Source organism: Emydura macquarii, unplaced genomic scaffold (assembly GCF_026122565.2).
Source record: "Emydura macquarii macquarii isolate MOO-44397 ecotype Brisbane River unplaced genomic scaffold, CSIRO-AGI_Emac_v2 contig_2768, whole genome shotgun sequence".
In the NCBI taxonomy this organism is placed as follows: domain Eukaryota; kingdom Metazoa; phylum Chordata; order Testudines; family Chelidae; genus Emydura; species Emydura macquarii.
The window spans coordinates 42,482,013-42,506,775 of record NW_027132905.1 but is presented as its reverse complement, the minus strand read 5'-3'; the positions used below and the strand labels follow the sequence as shown (position 1 = coordinate 42,506,775).

At 42.5% G+C, this 24,763-nt stretch overlaps 2 protein-coding genes across 4 annotated transcripts; one reads left to right on the top strand and one right to left on the bottom strand.

The window, feature by feature from the left end:
- Positions 1-403: 403 nt before the first annotated feature.
- Positions 404-19,080, bottom strand: INTS11 (integrator complex subunit 11). 3 transcript variants are annotated; one of them, XM_067567253.1, is made up of 18 exons: positions 19,064-19,080; positions 17,088-17,280; positions 15,981-16,078; positions 14,770-14,843; positions 14,261-14,489; positions 13,238-13,336; positions 13,099-13,133; positions 12,187-12,325; positions 9,930-9,994; positions 8,991-9,180; positions 7,928-8,011; positions 6,355-6,444; positions 5,490-5,652; positions 4,338-4,445; positions 3,552-3,613; positions 2,625-2,767; positions 1,929-2,058; positions 404-607 (listed from the first exon to the last, which is right to left on the bottom strand). In XM_067567253.1, exons 2-18 carry the CDS (start codon positions 17,113-17,115, stop codon positions 542-544), a joined length of 1,803 nt encoding a protein of 600 aa, XP_067423354.1. In that variant the 5' UTR covers positions 17,116-17,280; positions 19,064-19,080; the 3' UTR covers positions 404-541. The 3 variants fall into 3 exon arrangements, with proteins under 3 accessions (XP_067423354.1, XP_067423352.1, XP_067423353.1); XM_067567251.1 differs by lacking the exon at positions 19,064-19,080 and adding an exon at positions 18,614-18,720; XM_067567252.1 differs by lacking the exon at positions 19,064-19,080 and adding an exon at positions 18,609-18,624.
- CPTP (ceramide-1-phosphate transfer protein) lies at positions 18,938-23,985 on the top strand. The gene is made up of 2 exons (XM_067567254.1): positions 18,938-19,089; positions 21,182-23,985. The coding sequence occupies exons 1-2, from the start codon at positions 18,968-18,970 to the stop codon at positions 21,702-21,704; spliced, it is 645 nt and encodes a 214-aa protein (XP_067423355.1). The 5' UTR covers positions 18,938-18,967; the 3' UTR covers positions 21,705-23,985.
- Positions 23,986-24,763: the final 778 nt, after the last annotated feature.

The following is a 24,763-nucleotide window of genomic DNA, read 5'->3' as shown; positions in this document are numbered from 1 at the left end:
TGACGCTGCATTCAATGCAGAAGCAACAAGATAGTTGAATCATTTTGTTCACAGGGGGCTGAGTGAATGGAATTCCACAGCAGAATGAATTAAAATGCTGTAAAGAGGAGCTTCTGCTTGTGAAAGACTGATGATCTATGAATGCTAATGTAATGAAAATCAAACTGCTGTCATCAGAATGTTCCTTTTAATATTACAAAAATAAATGTGAACAGAAAGACTGAAAATCTCTTACCTTGCTCTACAAGAAACATCAGCCAAGTGACCGAAGCTGCTCCAGGTAAGTTGGTGCGAACCACTTGTGCAGTGATTTGTGACTAGCTGGCTGGTTTTGCCAGTGGAGGTAGCAGTGCTGCTAAAGCAAAATTTTGTCTGACCACGTTAATACTCTCTAGGAAAGATATTTTACAACAGATGTTTTCTCTCTTTATTTTTTTTAAAAAACTTAAGTATTTACATCCTTCCTTCCTCTGCATAATGTAAAAAAACTGAGGTAAACTCAGAAGCTTTTGAAGTTCCATCTTCCCCACTGCTGAGTCACTCAAGCTGTAGTTGGTGGCAGTCCTTTTTTCAATAGGGATGTAAGATAGCTGCCCAGTTCTTCATCCTATATACAGAAATAGGAAATCGGGCAGTTGGCAATGCCCCCACTCGTTCTTATTGAGGGCAGCAAGTCAGAAGCTGCAACTTAGACGTGCTTAAACCAAAAATCCAGACCCAAACAACCATAAAATTGGGTGCGTTTCGGAATCATTTGGCTTGAACTCCTTTGATTGTTACTGCCAAGACTGCTATTTTGGAAGCACAAGCCCCCATTTATCAAACAAGGCGTGTGGGGGCCCCTAAAGCAACGTCTCTTTTCTTAAGAGAAAAGAAAGAAATACTGCCTTTTGCTCTGCTCTCAGGAAAACGTCTCCCCTCTAAAGAAAATCCTTTTGAAACCCACAGAAGCTAAGCAGTAGAGGAGAATGCTCTCTATGAAATTAAACACTAGTGACTTTATTTGGGCAAGCATTTTGCTAGTCAGCAAGTTTCAGACTTGGTTTATATGTATGCTAGTCACAACTCCAATTTTTCACCTAACCCCCCCCCCCCCCCCCCCCCCCCCCCCAAAACCTCCCCTCTACTACCAATATTCCACCAGTTGCATCATACTGCTGACAGCGAGGGCCACTTACTAGCAGTAGCCAAAAATAAATACAATCAATGAGAAACATGCCAAAAAATACATCATCAAACCACCACCCTAAAATCGATGGCCTTGTTTCCAGTGCCACCAGCAGCAGCAGATTAAGCAGATGGTGCTACCGGAAAGGTAGTTGTATTACAGCTAAAACACTGGGGGAAAGCTTAAGGAAAGGAGGTAACTCCAGCGAGTTAGTGCACGGCAAACGGGTGTAAATTTACAGCCCTCTGCCATGAGGTAACTACTCCTGTGGGCCCTGCGGTTGCACACTGGAAGTTCAGTAGTGTACTGTCACCTACTGCTGTTTGAACCAGCAGGCTAGAACACTACAAATTGACAGCCAGCTGGACCTGCCCTAATACGCTGTTTCTACAAGCTCTAAGGGTATGTCTACACTGCAGCTGGGAGGTGAGATTCGCAGCTCAGGTAGACATTCATGCTAGCTAAGCCTGAGCTAAGACACTAGAAATAGTGGCAGCATGGACGGCAGCTCAGGCTGGTGGGAGGCTAGCTCGGGCGGCTAGCCCAAGTGGCTCATGCTAGACTCTCCAAACAAACTCTTAAAGATGTCCTTAAAGAACTCTTTTCAGTTCCCTCACTGCAATAATCCACTGCAGCTGGAACCTGATCCTTACAAACTGCAACCCACACCCCAGGCCCGTGTTAGAACGTAACTAGCCACGCTAAGCTAACCACAGTCACTTTGTGAATGTGTCTCTTAGGAAGGGAAGTTTATTCTTACCTGATATGTCCATGACACCAGCAAAACTTTGGTTCCTTGGTCCTCTGACTGTGCTGTGGCTTGGATCAGAATGGACTCCACCATGATGGATCCATCAGGGAGATGCTGAACAGAATAATCTTTCAGGACTCTAGGAAGATGGAAGGTACGTTAGGCATTCATGAGGTTTCCCTCCTGTGTACTGAAGTGGGCATGTGAGTAGACATACCTAGCTCCTACGATCAGTAAGTCAGTACAGAGAATGCCTGCACCTCAGACTCCCCAAAAATGATATTCGTACTCCCTGCCCAGCATCTGAGCCAACATCCACTATCCGAGGCGGGCAGAACAGGACTTATAAACAAAGACATAAGTAGGCTTTGAATATTATCATTAGAAAGTCCCATGGTGCCACATGGCTTGAGTTCTGGCACGTCTGAAAAGGCCAGGCAAGATCCTGAAGTAAAATTCAGGGTTCCTACTTGTCTGCAGACAACACATCTCAATGGTCCCTTCTGGCCTTGGAATCTATGAACTACTCCTCAGGGCTGGGCCAGAAGTCTGGAGGAGCGGAATTAGCTGTACATTTAAGTCATTAGGATCTCTCCAAACAGTTTCTTTGTCACCTATTAACATTCCCCAGCTATGCCCAGCAGATCTAGAACAGCAAGACCACCCTTGGAGGGGCAGCTATTAAACAGCCTGTGGCACACTTACCCCTTAAGGTGATTATAGACTCGAAGTACCATCTCGTGCTCCTTGCGAGGATCCTGAATGTGGACGCGGCAGGTAAAACGCAGCTGATGCTCCCCAAGCCCCAGTTCCTTCAGTGCCTGCTCAGGAGAGACCAAGCGGAAGCTCTGCCATGGGAAGGGAGAAATCCATTAATCGCAGGCTGCCTTTCACATTGCTCTAGAGTCCTTGTTTCATTATTAGGTAGCTCTCTAAAGAGACCTACAGGACAGAGACACAGATTTCCTTGGGGCAGGGACTATCCCTTTTTAAATGGCCCTGGCACACTGGACAGTGCCACAAACTACAGCTAGCTAGATGTGTGTGTGTATAGGGATTGACAGATTGATTTAGAAGAGAGGTATTTATATCTAGCTCTAGATACATACCTATCTTATACATTCCCTGGTTTCCAAAATTGTCTTAAAGCACAGCTGATCTATGGATAAAAGTTGGCACAACCCACCTGTATGACAGGGGTAAGTGATTAGACTACAACCACTAGGCTAAGGAGAAGATCTCTCGACTCGGACCATAAGGTACATGCATCCACAGCGTGGCAGCAGGAGTCAAGAGCATGACAGTACTTCCATAGGCAAAAAGAGGCCTTTATTGGAAGTGGTTCTATGGACTGACCAGCTATGTCTCCAGTGTCCCCTCCCAGAGACAGAGCGCTGGGCCTCAGGGTTGGTCTGATTTCTACCAACCCTGGTGGGTGAGAGGCTGGAAATTCCATTGTACCTGGATCACCTTCACAGCCCCATGACACTTCAAAGCGGCTTCCAAGAAACTAGGATTGTGCACAATACCTTTACTGTTCCTTTTGAGCTGGAACTTGCCCGTGAAAAACAATGCCACTAACAGAGAGACCACAAGACAAGTACTAGAATAATCAGTCTCCTTTTCACTTACATTATCCTTCATGATTAATGTGCCATGCATCAGCTTTGGCTTCTTGGCATCCGGTATCATACCTAGAGTGGGATCAACAGAAAAGAAGGGCAAAGTCATTAATGATCTTGTGTTTACCTTTCATACATACATAATAAAACACTGGGATCTAACAGACTGCATTGCCATGGTGAGAACCATAGCCAACCCCGCACCTGAAATGCAGGTTTAAGTCTATGGTCTTATAACCTTGGCAGTGACCCTTTAAAAACAATGTACTTAAACCAGTTAGCAACTCAATAGGGATAGGGCATATCACACTCAGCAACATTTACTTTCTCTTCTTGATCTTGCAGCACACATTGCTCCCTTGCTTTAGAAATTTGAGATTCTTTAAAAACCAGGTTATCTTGTAATTCCAACGGGGATGGACCTGGACCACTGAAGCAGGCATTTTTATCCATTAAGCAAACTGACATGTAATATCTCTGCAGGGTGCATCAGTGATGAATAGCATGGCAGCCCCATTCTGACTTTACTTCATGGGGCTTTAAAAAAACCAAACAAACCACTAAATACACGATGAATAGGGATAAAGTGGCAGGTGAAATCCACTTCATCCCACTGCAAGCCTCTCTCAAACAATGAACAGTGATGAAGCACCATTATATGGGAGATCATATAAACGTATCCACAACATCCTCATCTCACATATCCATGCATGATCTACATTCAGCAGTAAAAACATAAGATGCAATACAACTGTAGTGCCTGAAAGGTGAAAGTAATTGTTCACTAGTCTATTACCTATAGCAGTCTCTCTCTTCAACAATCCAAGGGAAATGTCCACTGGTATATTGGGGCTGGTGAACAACGTAGTGGTTTCTCCATTTGCAGGCATGTAACAGTTCACATCTATATTAAAGGCAAACAATACCGGAGAAACATTCACATAGAACTTCTCATCCCAAAGGACTTTTTATACAGGAACTATCATTGTATCCACAACTAGAGTGGAACATGGCAGGTGTTTAACAGTACCCCTTTACAACAATTTGGGACAGGGAGTAAATATTATAGTCAATTGAAATTTGAAGGGGTAACTCCCATAGCCAGTATAGTTATTCTAAAGAGAATGTTGCCAGGATCCCAGCATTAACACTCCTACTCATGCAGTAAGTTCCACGGGATCACTAGTCACAAGTAGCCCAGGCCTTCTTTTTTTTACTTCACTCATGGAAGACAGCACCGATTCTCACAAGGGGAACAATATTACTTATTGAATCTCCAGCAACACCTCAAGCAGCAGCCTGGCTTTCCTTTGGAGAACTCTCACCCAGCCTGGATCTTGGTGAATTTGAGAGAGCTGGCAAGACCACAGACTGCAGCAAAACTTACATCCATAACAAAAACCAGGTAATGCAAAAGTCATCTAAACTGTTGGGAAAAGGCACCCAATGAATAAGCTTCAATAATGGTCGCTTTGCTGATCATTCTCCACCTAGCCTTAGGAGTCAGCTACTTTCAAAAAAGGTTTTTATTTTTCCTCTGCTCTTGTTCACTGTAACTTAAGTCCTTAATACAGAATCCAACATGAAAGAACCTTTTCCCCACCAGTCTCTGCTGGTTTTAGAAGTCCAAGAGACAAAGCGTACAAAAATAAATCTGTTTATACATACACCCATACAATAACAACTCCCCATTGTTTGGACTGTACTGCATCTGATAGATCCTCAAACCTGCAGTGGGGCTAACTGCAAACCATGCCATCTGGATAGTCATCCTACCCATTTGCTTTTGATTTGAGAGGGGCAAGCACAAGGACCTGTCAGTGCTTGAGCCAATCAAAACATGTTATTCAACTAGATTTCACATCCTGGCCAAAGTACATGAACTATAAAAATAATTAATCTTCCCCCCTTCCACTACCCCATCCCCACACCACGACACTTTACATACGAAATTCCTGTTCAATTTTCTGCTTCAGGAACTCCATCTTCTTTGCTTCCCCATGGACCAGAAGAACACTGCGTGGCTCAGCCTGGCGAATCAGCTGCATTATTCCCTTGGCATCAGCATGGGCGCTAAAGGACATGTATTCCACTTGCATCTTCACTTCCAGCTGCAGGGAGCAAGGGGAGAAGCACACACACCTCCCATCAACTCTTGCTTTGTTCACAACTTACAAGCCATGCAGTAACTAAACCAGAGTTCTCAGCATCTGAGTGTAACTGGAGTGAGCAAGACACCTACATCAGAAAGTGGGACAACTGAGACAGCCAGATCCTTGACTTCAGGGGCAGCTAACAGCATTCAGCACCATACAGGGAAAGCACTTAGTACCTTACCCAGCCAGGCTTTATAATTCTGGATGCAACACCCATCTCAGCTTTGCCCAAAGAAAATTGTCTTGTAAGGATTTTAATTACTAGCTGCAATGTCCCTTTCAACAGGAATCTATATGACAGTTACCTCACCGAGTGCAGGTGATTTGTTTGCTTTTCCATGGAGAGGTATACACCCATCAAAGTCTCTGGGCACATCTACAATGATTTCAGTGGGGTAAGAGATTTATGGGGCAAGTGTTTAGCCATTGACCATGTAGCCAAACTCCCAGACTGCAGTTGTGGGTCCAGATGTGGAAGGATGGCAGCAGAATGCAAATCAGTCAGTGCAACCAAAGGAACTAATTCAGTCACTGTGGCTAAAACGTTATTTGGTATATCAATAAAGGTTTTCCCAGACAGAGGGCTGTGCCGTGTGCAAGTGCCACCGAAAGTCACTGGTGCCTAGCAGCCATTTATGCCTTTCAAAATTAACTTACTATTTGTCTTCCTTCCATTTCTAGCTTCCGCTGTCCACTCAGGATCTTATGGCCCACAGTTCCTTGCACACAGTAACCTGGCATAATGACCTAGGAAGGAATCCAGACAAATACATAGCATTTGCATGCTGACCGGAGCTACAGTAAATTGTTCTCTTGGGACAGAGCTAGCCGTACATCTACCTGCATAATGCTGATGCAAGTTTCCATGTTTCCCAACTTGTAGACCTCAGCTCTTTCAGAAGCTACAGAATCTATTCTGTTCAATTATGGACCTCAACATCTTGCAAGATAAAGACCCAAGTATGGCACGAGCATTAAGATTAAATTAAAAGGTGGCTTTCGTTAAAATCTGCATGCCACTAAGTAAGGGTTATTACTAGTCAAGGGTAGTTTCTAAACAGACAGCTTTGAACAGATAAGCATAGCTGAAAATAAGTTTTCGTAACATAAGATCTCGTACCACTCATCCTTTCAGAGTCTACTGCCTACAATGCAACACACATTAATAGTCACAAAAACTGGAGCGGAAAGAACTGTACCCTTGTCAATTCTTCAGGGAATCCCTCTCTCCAACTATAAAGGCCTGGTTATCATTCAGTTTCATTGGATTCCTTCAAAATTAAGGCCTCTTTAAAAGACCTTCAGAATATTCAATTAAAAAAAAAAAGTGGTTCCACAGTCTCAAACCTGAGGAATGTCACCTTATGGTTTTCAAAGATCATGGCCAACCTTAATGCACAAAACCTCTCTCAATGGGAAATTTATGTCCTCTATCAAGACCACCAGAGCAGGCTGGCTTTAAGAATGTGGCTCAATGAGAAACACTCAAGAGTTCCACAGCTATTTACCATTGATGGTTTTCATGGCCAATGTGCCATTTGTAAAAGCTAACCTTCATGAATACTTGATCAGATGACACCCTCATGGGTCCTAGCTCAGGTCCCACTGAAATAAATAGACCAATGTGTCTTCATGCATGGATCACAGGCAGCATTTAAGGAGTTAAGACTAGACTTTTTCCCTAATTGAAGCACAACGTGTTATCAGTGTGGGTGAACAATCTGCTTCATACATCCCCACGAACCATAACTAAAAAGATTTAGGAATCAAAATATATCTGGTGATTTTGATGGCGTTAAAGGCGTCAGAACTGAATGAGTCACGTTCTTCCACAGTAATTAAACCTTGATTTTTTCATCAAGCTGCTTCTGTCCCCAAGAGACAGAGGGTAAATCCTTGTCCCATGGGGACAAATCCTGGCTCCAAGGAAGCCAATGGCAAAAGTTCACTAATTTCAAGGCCAAAAGTTGGTCAAAATGTGATGTGTCATTTATAAAAGCAATTTTAATCATGTTTTAATTAAAAAAGAAAGTCAATCAGCTAGCCAGTGGTTATTAGTAACTGATGACTCATTCAAACAACAGCTGATACAGCAAATAAAGGAAAGATACATGCAAAAGACTCTCCTGCCATTCTTATCCCATTACAGGAAAAATTTATTTCTAACACTACTGTGCAGTAGCCCCTACCATCAAAATAAGGCATCATTCAAGATCACAGAATTTCTTACCATGTTCTTTTCATTCCCTGCCCATTTCCTGAAGATCTGGAGTGACTGTCCAGCATGAAGCATACCTGGGGTTGCAAACACAACCTAGATTTCAAAACAAGAGTGTTAGAAGCTGCCACTCAGGGATGCATTTTTCCTAATTATTGGAAAGCAGGTGACCCAGTTTATGGGAAGAGGACATAAGACTAGAATAAGGAAAGTTCCATCCATGAATCTATATAGTACCAACCAATATACAGTACAGTTTATGCTCTTCACAGCTGTTGGGTTTGGGAGGGAAGGAGCAGCAGCAAAGGTAATGTTTTCAAACTGTGCCTTATTTCCATAATTTTCCCTAAAACACAGTATTTCAAAATTCACATTTCCTAATAAAGCCTTCAAGAGTTATCATCAGCCTGCTGTACACCATGATGGTTTCTGAGTGATTTACTGGGAGGTAACTAGAATAGGAATCTGTCAAAAATCAATAGCTACAATACATTTTATTTTATAGGGTCTATTTTATGAGTTTAATTTAAAGGGATTGGTTATAAAAACTATAGATTGAATCAATACAGAGGAAATGCATTCAACAGATTTGCCATTTTTCAATTAATTTTCTAAAACTTTTTAACTTTAGTGCACTGGAAGATAGTTCTTGTAAAATGTTTATTCTTTTTTCTTAGATATTATGTCTAAGACAAAAGCTTCATTATGTTGCATATGATTGGATTTATTAGTGCAAAAATGTATATTCAACAGGGTTTTGGGCTTAGAATCTCAGCTCTGACACAAGCTTCCTGTGTGACCTTGGGCAAATTACTTAATCTCTTTGGGCCCTGTTTTCTCATCTGTAAAACAGGGATAACAGTAATTCCCTATCTCAGAGGTGTGTTGTAAAAAATACAATGAAAATTGTGAGGTGCTCAGATACTACATAAAAATACTAAGATGCCTGGCTGCCTTTGTTAATGGGAGTTAAGGACGCCCTGGCCTTGTGATAATAAATTGTGCACTTTCCTAACCCAGGAAAGAAATGGCCCTAAAGCACATTCATCCTCTCACATTCTTAACTGCCACATACCATTGGCCCAGGGTTATCGGCGAAGGCCCTGTCAAATGCCTTGATGTGTTTGAATTCAAACATGTTTCTCTGGACAAAAGTTTTCCGGATCTTCTGATTAGTCCATGTGATGAAGAGCTTGTAGTAATGATTGGCCTTCTCCGTCAGCCCCGTGGAGAAGTAAATTGGGGCCTTCAAGTTCATTCTTTCCCTTTGGAAAGAGAGAGGAGTCAGCCAGCCAGTTGTGGTTGCTTAAGTTGGATCCTGGCAAACACTATCGGGTCTTCCCCTCCGTATGGTCAAGAATCAGCCTAGGGAGTTAAGATTTCTATACATACACTTAGCAGGTATACGGATTTATTATTTCCCAGGTATGTCACATTAATGTGCATTATCTTATTTAGAAAGTTAGATAATCCAATTCTCATTGTCAGCTGCTCCAGACATCTTCAATCAATTAAGAATATTAAACATGATGCTAAGGGGTATAATTAAGAGTAATGCAGCTTTAGATGATCATGAACAGGTTCCAAGCCAGACACAGCCTCTCCTTTCTGATCCTTACCATGACACTGTTCAAGAAAAAGATCCAATATTTTATTCGGCCATCCAAAAAAATCACTTCTCCTGAGCATGGAGAGTTTTGCAAGGCCAGAGGGATGGTATGAAATTAAGAAAGGGAAAATTTAGACTTGAGTGTGGGTGAGAGCATGGAGGGCATAGCAGGGTGAGGCATGACTCAAAAGAGCAAGGTATTTTTGGGCAGTGTACAAGTGGTGGAGGGACAAAAGCACTAGAAAATATACCACAGGGAACAATCCTACACTAGCCAGCAGGGTAGGTACAAACTGGAGGACAAAAAGATAAATAGAAGACTGTCCATGACAGACAAACACCACAGAATCATGGAAAAAATTAATAGATGTGTGTTTTAAATGGACAAGTTGAGACTGTCCTTACCAGAAAGTTTCCAGTAAGATGCAGAGTTCTTGGGCACGTCCCAGAGCGAAAACCGGGATAAGAACCTGCAATTAAAGTGCAAAGTTAGACTATACAAGTGCCAAACACTATGCAAAGATCAGCACAGCAGTCACCTCTCCCTAACAAGCTGCTCAGCCCCCTCATATTTTCTGCCATTACTTAGTGATCCTACTTCCCATGGGGCAGGGATGAAAGACAACATCTGCTTTATTGAGGTGGAGAGGAAAGTGGAGAGGCCTGCATTTCAGGGCTGGGACAGGACATACTGCCAGGAAAGATGTTCAGTTTCATTCTGACTTGGATATTCTTCAATCAAAATCCCTGTGAGGGAGAAATTTTCCTCCTGCCACACCAAATCCCTTTCCCAAAGGGGGATAAGGATACTTCCCAGGTTGGAGCTGATTAAATACTCCCTCACATGACAAGCTCTGAAGGGAGCACATGCCAGAAGAGCATCTGCAAAATGGCACATGCCCCGTTTGTGCCTTCAAACACCTGCACTTGATCATACTGGGGCACATTCAATTTTGCAGATGCACCCCCCATGTGCCCTCCTTTCCAAACTCACCCCTTAGAGGGCCGATCTTCCAGATGCTGCTTTTTATTTCCCTACCCATCATTTAATCTTAATGGAGAGGAGATACTGCACAATTACTGAAAGCAACATTCCAGGCTGGATTCTTGGGATATATCAGGGAACATGCTTTATGGAGACTCAGGGAATCAAACTAAACCACATTTCTGGCATTGTCTATGGAAAATTACATTGTGCCAAGCATTTTTCATCTTCACTGCCTAAGCTGCACTGGAGCAGTTATGTCCTAGAAGCAACTTTTTTAGCCCTCCAGGGGACAAGGAGCGTGAGAGTCGAAAACAGCTGCCTCTTTGGACAGTTTTCACACGTCATTACATGACTCTAATGTTTTCTTCTGTCAAACTGTTCACCGATGCTTGCTGCCAACTGGCAGGACCTTACATTACTGATTGGTTTTCCAGATTCAGTGACAACTTCATACTTAAGAAATCATCAGCTAGTTCTAAGATGAGTCTTTAGATGAGAGATCTAGGCATATGCCACCTCTGTTCTGAAAGGACTCACTTTTTCCTTCTATGAACAGATCCAGATTTCTCCCTCACTGGGAACAGAACAATAAATGAAGCACAGGACCAAAGTCACTGGGGATGAACTAATGGACCTTTTAACCAAGGTAACACCACTAAAATTGTAAACGTAATTGCCATAGAGACTGCATCTCCCATTTCATCACTGCTTAATTTGATCCAAACCTCAGGAACTAAGGGCCACACCCCCATGTAAATCAGCAGAGTTCCATTATTTGAGAATCCAGTGACTTCACCATCGGGATCTGGCTCTAAATTATTTGTTTTAATACAGATACAACATTCACGTTTTAATAAGATCACTTTAAAGCACAATTTTATTGGGAAAATTCTCTCACTGGCTACAGAAAGTTGTCTTTAATTAACAAAGGGAGGCCATGACCAAAATTCTGAGTGAGACAGAAACAAGCGCCTCAAGAAGACCCACAAAAATTGCAAAAGCCAACCACAGTTAAAAACTGCATTAAGATGTTACTGACATTGTAAGCATCACCATGTGTTATGTGCTTTGGTGGCAGATAACAAGACCAGTTGTTTATTTCAAACTGATGGGATTGGAAAAGATCAATAAATAAAAGGGGGAGCTACATGCACTGCATTCAAACAATGTTTTTTAAATGTTTCAGAAGGGGATGTATGTACCTATTTGTAATTTAATATTTTCCATATATTTGGGGTTTTACAGCAAAAGTCTGCTAAGGGTCTAAGGGTGGGGCACAGAATGATAAGATGAGAGCACTGACTACACTAGAAATTATTTCTTATTAATGGCTAAGAGCAAAGATTTTGACAGATATGGTCTCAGATGTGTGTCTCAGGCACTACCACCTCTGTCATCTGGAACTACAGAGAATTAAGACTGTAACCTTGGCATTTCCCTTCCATTCTCCTCCACTTGAAAAATAAAAACACACTTAATACCCTGCCTTTTCTAGCATAGGTTTAGCAATAAAACCAACCATCAACTTTGCATGGTGGAGCAATAGAACTGTCATCAGGCTGTGTAAGAAGTCAGATCAAATATTAGTAATAATACAGCCCTAATGAGTCAACAGATACCTATGCTGTCTATAGACTGGAAAAGGCCTCAATTAGCTTATGCTACATACCATACCTTCCCGCCTCTCTCTACACTTTCATGGACCTTCTTCAGGAAGTCCCTCTCTCTGCAGCGTTTGGAGTCTCTGATAGTTGTGGCATAGGTGGATTCGCTGATTAATAAATCTGGACGACACTTATCAATCCAAGCAGCTCTAAAACAAAACAAAATAAAGAGATCATCTAATATATAGCACTTTAAAAGATGGGTAAGGAATATCATTATCCCTATTTTATAGATGGGGAAACTGAGGCACAGAAATGGGTGGCGACTGCTCAAGGTCACACAGGAAGTCAGTGGCAGAGCCAGGAGTCCTAACTTCATTGGACCACACTGTAACTGTCTCTCAGTAAATGAATCCAGTCCACAACTAACACTACAGATTTTGAGACGTGAGTTGTCATTTTACTTACTGGTGGCTAATTTAAGAGGCTATATTTTATTAAAGATCAGCAATATTTAAAATCTTTAATATACATAAAATGTACTTCTCTTTTAGCACTGACATTTATTATTGCAAGTAAAAAATAAAACATGTCTTACTGCAAATTTATAGCATTTGATCTAAACTATGTTAGAAGGTTAACACCTATAAAAGATACCATGACAGGAAAATTAAATTAAAATTACACGCAATTATTGTGCAGTCTTAAAAAGAGGATTAATATGACCGTACACCAGCAAGAAGAAGAATACTGCAGAAGTGTATTCAGAGTATCTTGAGGAATTATTCTAAACCTATTTAGTTCCATAATTGAAAACTTCATTTATCTTCCCAGCAGAGAAGGCACTAAATGATTGAGCCTTCTATCCAAGAACACAGAATCAATACTAATAAATCCCCATACATTAACAGGAGTTGCTGGTAAGATCTCCCATGCATGAAACACACATTAAAATTCACAGTGACTTTGGCTTCCTACTTACCCTAAGTGTCTATCTGGCGTCATGTTATAATCGCCCTAATGGAAAAGAAAAGAAAACCCATTTACTGCCTCAAGGGTAACTGGACACACAGCATATAAAGGAGATGTATTGGTCTAGAGATATTTAACTGTATACTTACAGTATATACCACAGACTCAGAACCAACTTTTATCTGGAACATGGCTGCTCCCAGCACATGGCCAGCATAGTACGCCTTGATTTCCAGCTCGTCATCTACCTACATAGACAATCAAAACCACATAGCCAATTTTAGACACCTCTCTCAGTGCTTAAAGAGAATTCATGAATTGTGGATTATGAACACGGATGGCAGCTGATTTTATTACCGTTTCAATCACTGTTAATTTTCTGATCCCTTCCCAAATACAAATGTCCTCTTCCCACCCTCTGTGTTGGGATGTACCAACCTCTATACCAAAAATCACATTCCTACTAGAAGAAAGCATGACGCAGAACCAGCTTCAAATGCAGTACTACTCTGAACAAATAAAGGACTTGATTACTTCCGAAGTGCTTCAGAATCCACAGGCTGCAAGACAAATGCACTAGCTCCTGGGATGCTTCCATAACACCCACTAAAAGGATTCTAGGTAATGTTTGTCTCATCTTCCTACATTTGTATTGTGTCTCTGCCTATCCAGCTCTCTCTTGTTCTTCCTCTTCACCCTGCCCATCTCTGATCTCTTGCTTGTTTATTTCTTTTTCCTTTTACCATGCACTTTGTTTTTTCCCCACTTATTTTTGGTCTTTGCTACATGAGGAACAATGACCATCACCATCCCTTTTATACATGGAAGGGCTGCAGAGGAACCTGACCAGGATTAGTCTGTTTCCTTCTGTACCAAGCGCCTTACAGCACACAGTTGGCTGCAAAGGGAAACTGACAAGAAACAAAATCTTAAAAGATAAAAGAGTGAAAGTGCTTCCTAGTCAGAGCAGGGGCATGGGGTGGGGGACAGGAGATTAAGATTCCTGGACACCTTTCCCTGGTCTGCCACTGACTCACTGTCTGACCTTGGGCACATCACTTAACCTTTGTGTATCTCAAGAACTACAGAAGTGTAGAAATAAAAGACCCTGTCTCCTCCTCTTCAACAGGCCAACTGATTTACTCAGAGCTCCCTGGGGTGAGTCATTTTACCTGGACGGTCTGGTGAAGATGGACAGCTACCACTTTTTTCATACAATCTTTAATCATTTGGGAGGTGAAGAAATTGGTCTCCCCTTTCTTATCCACGGTAATTTTCCTGTAATCCTCCAGCAGGATGGGACAGATGGCCTTTGTGGGATGCGTCATATATATGGGTCCATCATAGCCAACCATTTCGCTGAAATACGGTAAAGCACCACAATGGTCCAAATGAAAGTGGCTGTGAAGGAACATCCAGAATGAAAGATGTGACCCACAGATATTTAAGGCGAATGTTTATAGCTGTTGCCTAACACACAGATCTTGTGAACTCTCATTAGTTCATGTAAAGCACTGAGAGACCCTTACATGAAACACAAGTGAAATCTAATCTTTGTACTATGGAACTGCAAACCATTAAGGGTGACTAGTTTATTAATATAGAGGGGAAATGGAAGACTTATTTTCCAGTACTTTCTTCTTCTGTGTCTGAATTATAAGAAGGTAGCAAGTTTTCTTACCTGATGATTACACAGTCTAGAAAGTCAGTCAGCCTTCCATTCTGAGTAATGTATGAAAAATCAGGAAAGCGCCTCTAAAAGACATAAAAGTAGGTTATCAAATATTAAACAAAGTTGGTTACTGAATTCAAAACAGGACATTAAACAAATGGCAGCCTCCCATGCAGCATTAGGAATGCACTGTGATCTTCTTACAGGGCAGAACTAAAGCGGGACAAGAAAGAATGCTGGTGTTAGCAATAAGGTGTATCTCTGTAGGCTAAACCCCTTAAAAGAGATGAATGCAGAGAGTGCCAAGAAAAAGAAGAATGCGAAAACTGCCACTGGGAGGGAGGGTTTATTTTGAAGTTGCACATAAGGAATTACAGCTAAGTTATCATCAAGAAGAAAGATAGCTAGTGCATTTTATCTTCACCATAATTCTAGCCTATCGGTCCATACACTAGAATTCTTCATAGAGTTCATCGAGTTCTGCTAAAGCTAGTAGGTTGTTCTGTGCTGTTTTATACAAGTCTTGCTATCTGCACACAAGAATTAAGCTTACTCTTCTATTAGAAGCTATCAGTGTTTGCATCATGAGCCTATACAACAGAGTAAGGGGGAAAATACACCACATCGCAACACTCTATATCCAGGATACTCAGCAAAGCATACAAGGCTGCAGATCTTGATTTGGGTTCTTCATTAATCAACTGGTTGGTAACAAGGTTCATCCCAATACCAAACTAATGAAGGGCTTTGTTTTAGGCATAAAGGAAGCCTCCTGTTACATAAAGTGAAATGATGCTGAAATGCAGTATCCGCTGCCCTGCTGATCGTCTTATTATGGTTTTCAGTCAGCCCACAACACACCTGGGGGATGGGAGGTGGAACTACAGAACACAAATATGCATGGGGAAGAGTGGACCTATAGTCCTTACACAGGAACACAGAATTTGCCAAAAGAGATATTGGTCCATCAACTGTGGTACTAGAACTCCAGCAATGGTTAATACTGTACCTAAGGTTTCAAAAGCAAGTATCCCTCACCTAATAGTGCCCCCAAATATTGTACTGGACTCTTCAAGCAATTTCTAAATGAAACCGGATACAGCTGGCCAAATAGATTATGTAGCTCAGGCGCCCACAGAACCAGAAACTATATTGGAAGAGGCTGGGCCAATGAACCTTAAATAATCTACGCACAGAATTTGTCTTCCTGCCATACTTACATCATCATTATAGCCCATGTGCATCCCGCAGTCTAGCATGACATTTTTCCCTGCAATAGATACAAGGATGCAGCTACGGCCTACATCCTGGCCAGCCCCTGAAGCAAGAGACAAACAAAGGCAGGTAAATAACACGTCTATATAACTTCTTAAACCTTTATAATGATATACACATTTGAAGGTCTGGGAAACACTGGCTACATAAAGCTCAACACCCCTATTAAACAAGCAAGTATCATTATCCCCATTTTACAAATGAGGAAACTTGGGTTCAGAGGAGGAAACTACTTGCCCCGTAGCACACAGTAAATCATTAGCAGAGCTGGATTAAAAATCTGGAGTTCCCTGGACCCTCTCCCATATTCACTCCACTTTGCCATAGTCTCATCTTTTGGTGAAAGTGCAGTTCTTCATTTAGCACCAGGCTTGTCAGCTTCAGACCAAAAGACATACATTAGCAAAAGACATCTCTGCTGGTATGCTTAAGGAGATGCTGTCAAACCACTAAAACTGCAATCTTTCAGGAACATCCTCTGTACACGGAGTACACACAGAGACATTGTTAAATAAACTAATATTCTTTACATACTGTGCTAACATGTATGCTGAAGCAAGACCACAAAGGAAATAGAGGCTCTCAGCATATTCAAGCTTCAGTAGAAAAATTGCTGGAGTGGGCAGAAAGTAGCGTTTACCAAATTCAAAAAGACAACACTGATAGGAAATAATAATATTTTAAACTTATCTAGCTCTTTTTATCTCCAAGGCAGCTTATAAGTATTAACTAATTATCCTTTCAGTACCTAAAAATAAGGTTAGCAACATCGCTTTCCGTCTTCATGTTTGCAAAGCAAGATTAAGATTGCCTAAAAAGAGAAGTCAAATCTAAATGGTGCATGCTAGTTACACAAAAGTAACATAGTAACATGTAAGTATGGCACTGTAATAAGCTATTCTATACTAAAACATGGAAAAAGGCATGAATCTCTTGCTATCTGTATTGGAGATATTTCTAACTAATTTTAATTTCTTTAAGGCTCTGTCACAGCATCCAAACCTTTTCTACTTTTTGGTCTATTTCAGCTCCATCTTGTAGTCTGAACTTACCCAAAGGAGTGACTTTTATTTCAGGCATTTTAAGCAGAAACAAGCTTTCTGAATGTGAGCTGTGTAGCAGGCTATTTCAGAGATACCATAACCGGGTCCTGAAAACAAAGGCTGAATTTTCTCTTCTTCAAACCACTGATCTGTTTATTTTCTAACAACACACAGAAGAGTTCAGGTGAGGCGCCATGGCTTCCTAGAGGGAGGCAAGGATACAGATCAGAAAAGGGTCAGCTAACTCAGTACGTTATTTGTGTCATCTAAAAATGCATGTTTGTCTCCAATATAATCAAGGCATAAGGTTCCCCCAAAACGTAAGTTGGTTTCCTTGGCCCTAACATTACTATAATGTTTTATAGTCATTTGGTCCAGGATTGATTGAGCCATGGAGACTGAATCCTTCTCTTGGTCCTTAAAGGGGTTCTGCCCAGGTCAGAGGGGATACACATTGGCATACAGTATGTGGGAAGCCTGCTCACTGCTGAACGTGCCGTACCTGATCTATGGACAGAGAGAGAGGCCTTCAGCCTCCTGAACTCTTGAGCCAGGACTAACTGCATTAACTTATTGAAAAATTGCAAACAAATGCCCTATAACAGCCTTAGTTTCGCAGTGTGACTTTGTTTTAAAAAAACAACATGAATTAACATTAGGACTGTCAATCTCTGCATCGCTTCCCAACACAAATCGCTAGTAGGTCAAAGATGAGAATGAATTTAGTTCAACTAACTTGTAACCCTAGAAATGACAAAACACTTGCAAGGGTCTGAATGCAATCAGCACATTCTCTAGACTGGGATTCCAAAGCAGCCCCCAGTTTCTACCTTCACTACTGGAAGTTGTCAGGTTGCATTAACACTACAGCTCGGGGAAACTTTTCATCAAAACAGGTTTTTAAACAAAAAAAAGTTTCTGTCAAAGCCAAACCATAGAAAAAGTTGCCATTTTTGACAATATTTTGTTTAAAAACCCAAAATGAAGTGTTTTGATAGTATTGAAATATCCTGAAACAACAACATAAAAACTCCCCTTTACATTTTCAGAATACTGAAGTTTCCATTTTTTGGGGGTGGGTGGGAGGTTTTCAAAAGAACTTTTAGGAACGAAATTTTATTTGTGCAAAAACCCTTTAAAAAAGGTTGAGACCAGGAAAAATGTATCAGAACCACATGTTGGGAGTGACCCGAAACAAGCTTCTAGAAGTGATTTGGGGGCGATTTGGCAGATTTTGGGGGAATCTGTAATAACGAGAAAATGTCAAAACCGTGGAACCCCGCTGAACCCCGGAGCGCCGGGGACCGCCCAGCTCTAATTACCGCCTGCCCCAAGGGGTGGCACCGAGCCTGGCTAACGGGCCGAACCACAACCAGGCTCCTGGCAGCGCAGGCCGAAGGGGGGCGAGGGTTGGGGCTGGAGCCGGAGCATCTGCCTGGCCCCCGGCACGGCACGGCACGGCGCCCCCCACGGATCCCCCTCCCACAAGCTCGGGCCCGCTCACGTCTCCCAGCTCCCGGACCCACTCACGTTACCATTGCTACCACCACACCAGGCCGCTCGCTCGCGCTCCACCCCCGAGACATCTACGCATGCGCCATTGCGCAGCAACCCTGCCCAAGCACCGCCCCCTTCTCACGTGACGCGGGCACAGTCTCTCACGTGTCTCCCGCGAGCTCCAGCCCCGCCCTGAGGATCAGTCCCCTAGCCAATAGCTATTGGCTATTTCCGACTCCCTCCTTCCGATTAGCCAAGGCAACGTGAAGCCGGCGGAAGAAGACGATGATTGGCTGGAGCGGCGATTGGCTGCCGCGGGAAAGGGCTGGGCAGCTGTCAGGGAATCCGGAAGCCGCTACGGCTGGCGGCCAGGGGGCAACCGGAGGTTTAACATGGCGGAGGGGGCGGATGCGTTCTCCCTGAGGGAAGTGCTGGTGGCGTTCAAGGCCTGCCTCGGCGAGCAGGGGGAAGTCCGCGTGGACCCGTACCTAGCGGGCTGGAAAGGCCTGGTCCGGTAAGCAGGGACGGGACGGACGGGGTGGCCTGGGGGGCTGTGACGAGCCCTGGGGGCGGTGCCGGCTGGGCCGGAGACCCACCCCTGTCTAGCGTCACCCGGCCCCGCAGGCCACGCCCCGGTTTTTAAGCACCGCCCCCCGGAGGGTTGTATATGTGGGGGTGGGAGGATGCTGCGTCCCCGTGCCGCAGAATTGGCCTTGCTGGTCTCGGGGGGGCGTCCTCTTTAAGAGCTCGCGCGCTGCCCCGCCCTCCGCAGCTAGCGCGTAAAGTCACGTGTCCGCGACGGGGTCACGCCCTTCCCGGCAGTAGTGGTGGGGACATGGGCGTGGCTTGGACCCTGTGCTCGTTCTAGTGCCCCCCCCCCCCGAGCCGGGCGCTGACTGAGACACCCCCCCCCCCCCCCCCCCACTCGGCTGCAGCTCAGACAGAGCCACGCTCTCACGTGACAGCCGGACGCTGCAGGGCTGGCGCAGGTAACCAGCCGCACAGCTCGGTGCAGGGGAGCGCAGCTAACAGCCGTGCCAGGTGAGTGTGCGAGGGAGCCAGGGCCGGTGCCATCGGGTCCCCCGCTGCAGAAGAGATCATCGTAGCTCACAAGTTTGTCTCGTGTCAAGGGATGCTGGTGTAAGGGCTGGCCTACCCTACAAGCCTGTTGTCCACAAAAGTCAGCTGTTGTCGACACAACACTGGAGGTGTGTACACACACACACACACACAGCAGTGCTCCTTCCGCCACTGTCACGCGCCTGCCATGGCGATATAGTAAGACCACTTCCACCCGAGGCTGAGGGGGTAGGGCGGTGTAGTTAGGGCAATGCAGTATCAGGGTAGAAGCTGCATTCCCTACGAGCCCTGGTAGCTGTCATTCTTGTCAATTTCTCTGCTGTCCTGAAATTAACAAGAAAGCCGGGCAGCTAGACCCCAACCCGCTCCTGGCAGGGAGAAGCCCTAGCTTCCTAGGAGCAGGGCACCAGCAGAGCTAAGAGCCTGGGCTTTCAGCTCCCCCCATTGCCCCTCTTTGGGTGGTGAAAGTGCTCCTGCTAAGGGCACACACCCCGACCCAAGGAGGGTAGTGTAAACATCAGCTACTGCCATAATTGATATGGTGGCTGTAAGTTGACCTAAGATAGGTTGAGTTATCTTTGTAATGTAGACAAGGTTTAATAAAAGATATTGCTTCACCCACCATGTTTGTCTAATATCACAACACTACACACTTTAAAGGAGTTTGTAATGCAAACCACCTGCCTCAGCCCTCTTATGAGCTGAGATGGGGGTGAAGTATAATTAGGTGTGGCAGAATTTAATTTTGATTTCTTAAAAAATTGATTGGTAAATGCTTCAAACTAATGAATATCTATTTCAATTTTTGCAATTGCACAAAACTATGGGGGGGGGGGGGTTAGACAGTTCAATGACAATTAACATTGGGATTCAAAAAGCTAAAGCTAACTTCACACAAATTATTGACATATGTCAAAATATATAAAGTAAATAGCCTTAAATCAAACTATGTTTTGAAGTAGCATTTTTCTTATTTGGCCTCTATGTAAATTTTGATGCTTGTTGATGGAAATATTTATCAGTTTTGTGTGTATAGTGAAATTGATGTTTATCAACATCTACTGATAAACATCTAATCCTTTCAAGCCTAAACACAATCCCTTGAAACACTGCCTCTTGATCCTCCCTGAAAAAAGTATTCTGCTATTACAAGGCACAAAGTGGCTATCCGTATATTAAATTCTATATAGTTAACCAGTTTTTTGCTTTATATTACCAGCACTTAACTGGAACAGGCTTACAAACAAGATAGAGGAGTCATTTACTAAATTATCTGTAATAAAAATAAAAATCACTACCACCTTCTTCTTGCATGTTTTTATTCCCCCTTAGATTTAAGTTAAATCTATGTTCACCAGTGTGGGTCTGTCCAATAATTTCTGATAGATCAGCCTTAATTTTTTAATAACCCTTGACCCCTTAAGTAAGGTCACTATTTCAGCATCATTTCTCAAGCTCCCTTATTCTGTTGTGTAACACAAGATTGATTTTATTTTTATTTTTATTTTTTTTTGCTTTAACCGTAGGTTTCTGAACTGCTTGGGTGCAATCTTTTCCTTCATTTCAAAAGATGCAGTGACCAAAATACAGATCATAGAGAATTATCGTAATAGTGACCAGCGAGAAAAGTACTTGACCGTTCAGTCCATGGTGGAGTATGAGCTGGCTAATGGCCTGGTTGATCTGAAAAAACGATCCGAGCACCCTGACTCAGGCTGCAGAACTGTCTTGCGTCTCCACCGAGCCCTTCACTGGCTGCAGATGTTCTTGGAAGGACTGAGGACTGGCAAGGAAGATGCGAAAACCTCTGTGATCTGCTCAGACTCATACAATGCTTCCTTGGCTAACTATCATCCCTGGATTATTCGCAAGGCTGCCACGGTGGCTTTTTGTGCCTTACCCACTCGAAATACATTCCTTGAGACCATGAATGTGGGCACAGCTGAAGAGGCTGTGGCTATGCTGGGAGATGCTTTGCCCTATATCTGCAAAGTCTATGAAATCACAGAGGAGCTCTATGCCCAACACAAACTGCTTGACCTTCCCTAGCGTAGGGGATGTTTGATCAGAATATCTCAATATTGTGATTGCTGGAAGAGTACACTTAACCACTTACATCCTACCCCCTTATCTGCAATAGGCCTGGATACTCTTCCTCTCCCCTTCCCTGGCCATCCCCAATATGTCTCTAGTAGAACCCATAACTAATGTGATTGGTACTCTGGCCTTTTAAAAGAGAGCTGACTTAATTCTTGGTTCCATTTTATTAGAAGAAATTTGGAACAAACATTCCAAAGCTCATAGTGCTTGTTTAAATTTAAGGGACTTCTCTCTCTTCTCTGCACTTTATCAGATCTGTAGTCTCTTTAAAAGCCAAACAAAGCACCTGGTCCCAAATGGTTATTTAATTTTTGTAGCCCCAATGCCTTTGACGAAAAGTAATGAGTAATCTCCCTTTCTCCTACTTACATTATAATACTAAAATTCAGCAAATTAGGTTTGGAACCTCTTGCTGTGATAGTGTTGGGCCTGGGTACAGATGACACTCATTGCCATTCAGCCACTTGTTCTCTGTTGGGGTAAAAAGCGCTGTGTTACAGGGCCTGCTATTTTGATAAACTGCAAATCATACTTTCTCACAACAGAGAGATGGCGACTGGTCAGCACTTGCACTGGATAATAATTCCTGTCCCTTCTTCCTCCACCCATCCTCCCCCAAAGCTAAGTTTTGTGGAGGTATGGTATAAGGATTTGTTTTCCCTTTTATTTTTGTATGGGGCTGCTGGGACGGGAAGTCCCTTTGTATTATTTTCTCCCTCTTCTCCCTCCCCCCACTTTTGCTCCTTGACATTATGCCTTTTGGGATGGGGATAGATTTTTAGTGCAGACTGCACCGTACTGAATCACAGAATAATTCTGAGCCTTAGGGATATTGAAGCTACGGTTACAGCAACTATCCATAGAATAGACTTTAGGAAATAAAGGGAATGCTGAAAGCTTAGAGAAATGAAGTCCTGTTGGCTACTTGGGATGATTATAATATGTGCTATACATATCATAGTCAACCATAAGCTTTAAAAGGGAATTAAATCTTCATGTAAGTCATAAGTTTCAAATTGTTTTAGCAAGAATTCCTGTATACGTTGTGTATATATAGTAAGTGTCTACTATATAGAAAGAGGTAGGGCAAGCTGGTTATAAAATAATGAATTTTACTTTGATATTTTCAAAATGTATCTTTTACAATTGTGTATGGATATTTCAGAAAGAGCACTAATACCACTGCTGTAAAACTATTTCAAGACAATGTTCACACCTCTCATGCTGTGCCCCTGTATATTTTATTAACACTAAAGTCATCTAGATAATAGGAGGCATTTGAAAGGCCAATAAGGTCACAGTGCTGGAATTCAATATTACCTCATGGGTTTGGCCTAGCTAGCCACACTATTCCCCATTAAGTTATGTTAATAACTTGCCTCCAAAGAGTAGGGGTGTATAGGAATGCCTGCCTTTCTCAGGTGTTTGAAGTCATGTGATCTTGGTCTTGTACATTCAGGGCATATTGAACCCAATAATGAGTGTTTGCTTAATTAGCCATTTGGCTAGTGATCAGAAATGAGACCAACTAATTTTAACAGGGGATTCTAAACTCTCATCTGCAGCATGTGCCTCTGTAGGTCCTGCAGATCCGTGTCTGCTCACAGTATTTCTTAGTGTGAGGATCAGGAAAGGAGGGTTTTCTTCTTCTGATCCCATGACAGATGTTTACCCACAGTGATTAAAATATTTTATACCTCAAGTAAAGCTCTGTGAAATGTGCCATTCTCCTTCTATGTTTTTAATTTAGAAAAGCCCCTTTTAATTTACATAACTTTAAAAAAGCTGTTTACACACAATGCCATGTGGTAAGTAGATCCCCCTCATCTTAAGACAATTCAGGTAGTTCCATGTTCCAACATCTAAGAAATACATAGGTTTTTGTTTTGTTTTAGCTAAGTGAGTTTTCTTTCTGGTCAGATGCTGTTGATATTTCATCTAAAACATGGTGGTGCATTTTTTGTGGATGATTAAAATATTTTATGAAGTTGAAGTAGCCTGCACTACATATGTGAAAAAAGATGCATGTATCATGATATTTGCATAATGTTATTGTTCCTTGGGTTTAATATATAGAGAAATATCATGTGAAAAAACTGTTTATCATTCTCCACCTGTATGTGCAAGCTAAGTACTATTCTTTTATGACCAAAGCTGTAATACTTGAGTCTGCAATTTCCAACAAGTGGTTTTTCAATTAAAAAAAATCACTTATCAGTGGAAAACCTGAGTTTGCTTTGTTTGTGTCAATCTGTTGGTCCTTTTTTTTTTTTTTTTTTTTTTTTAAATGGAGGTTATATATTTGGTGGCTAGATTCCACAGGGTAGTATACATATTGATACAGTCAAAATCCACATCTTTGTAGCAACACCCAGAATTTGTATGGCATCTTTAGCAAATTCCTATGCATTGTTTAGTGGTGCTTATCCAAATTCTGAGGTGGTTCTTCTCTTCCTGCCCTTGCTCTGTTGCTAAAATCCTAGCCTCTGCCCCTGCTCATTAAGGCCTGAGGTTGCAAGCTGCGCTGCACAGACGGCCTGTGTGTGTGTTAAGCGCCCCACCATGCAGAGCACTTGCAGAATTGGGGCTCAAATTACATTTGGGTTTAGAGGTTCAATTTTAAGCAGAGATTGTCGGACATGTCTACATCCAGTCCTTGCAGCTGTATGTTTTGAGAAAGGGTCGCAATGAACCTATTTGTGCACCAGAGGGAGCTCGTTGATTGAGTATTTTGACACTGAGTGACAAATTGAACAGGTGCAATTTCTTTGCCTCTGTACCTATGTTAATCTTGCACCATTTGGCTCTAAATTTGCTTTTATCTCACAGTGAATGTGTACTTAGTTTAGTCTTATGAAACTACATACTTTAAACATCAATCACTTTCCACTCCACTCATTTATATTTCCTTAGCACCGGGTGACTAGGGATTCTCTTGCACTACACTCTATACAGATTGAATCCTTACATGACTGTGAAATATATTTTCTTCTCCTTTTCATGTTATA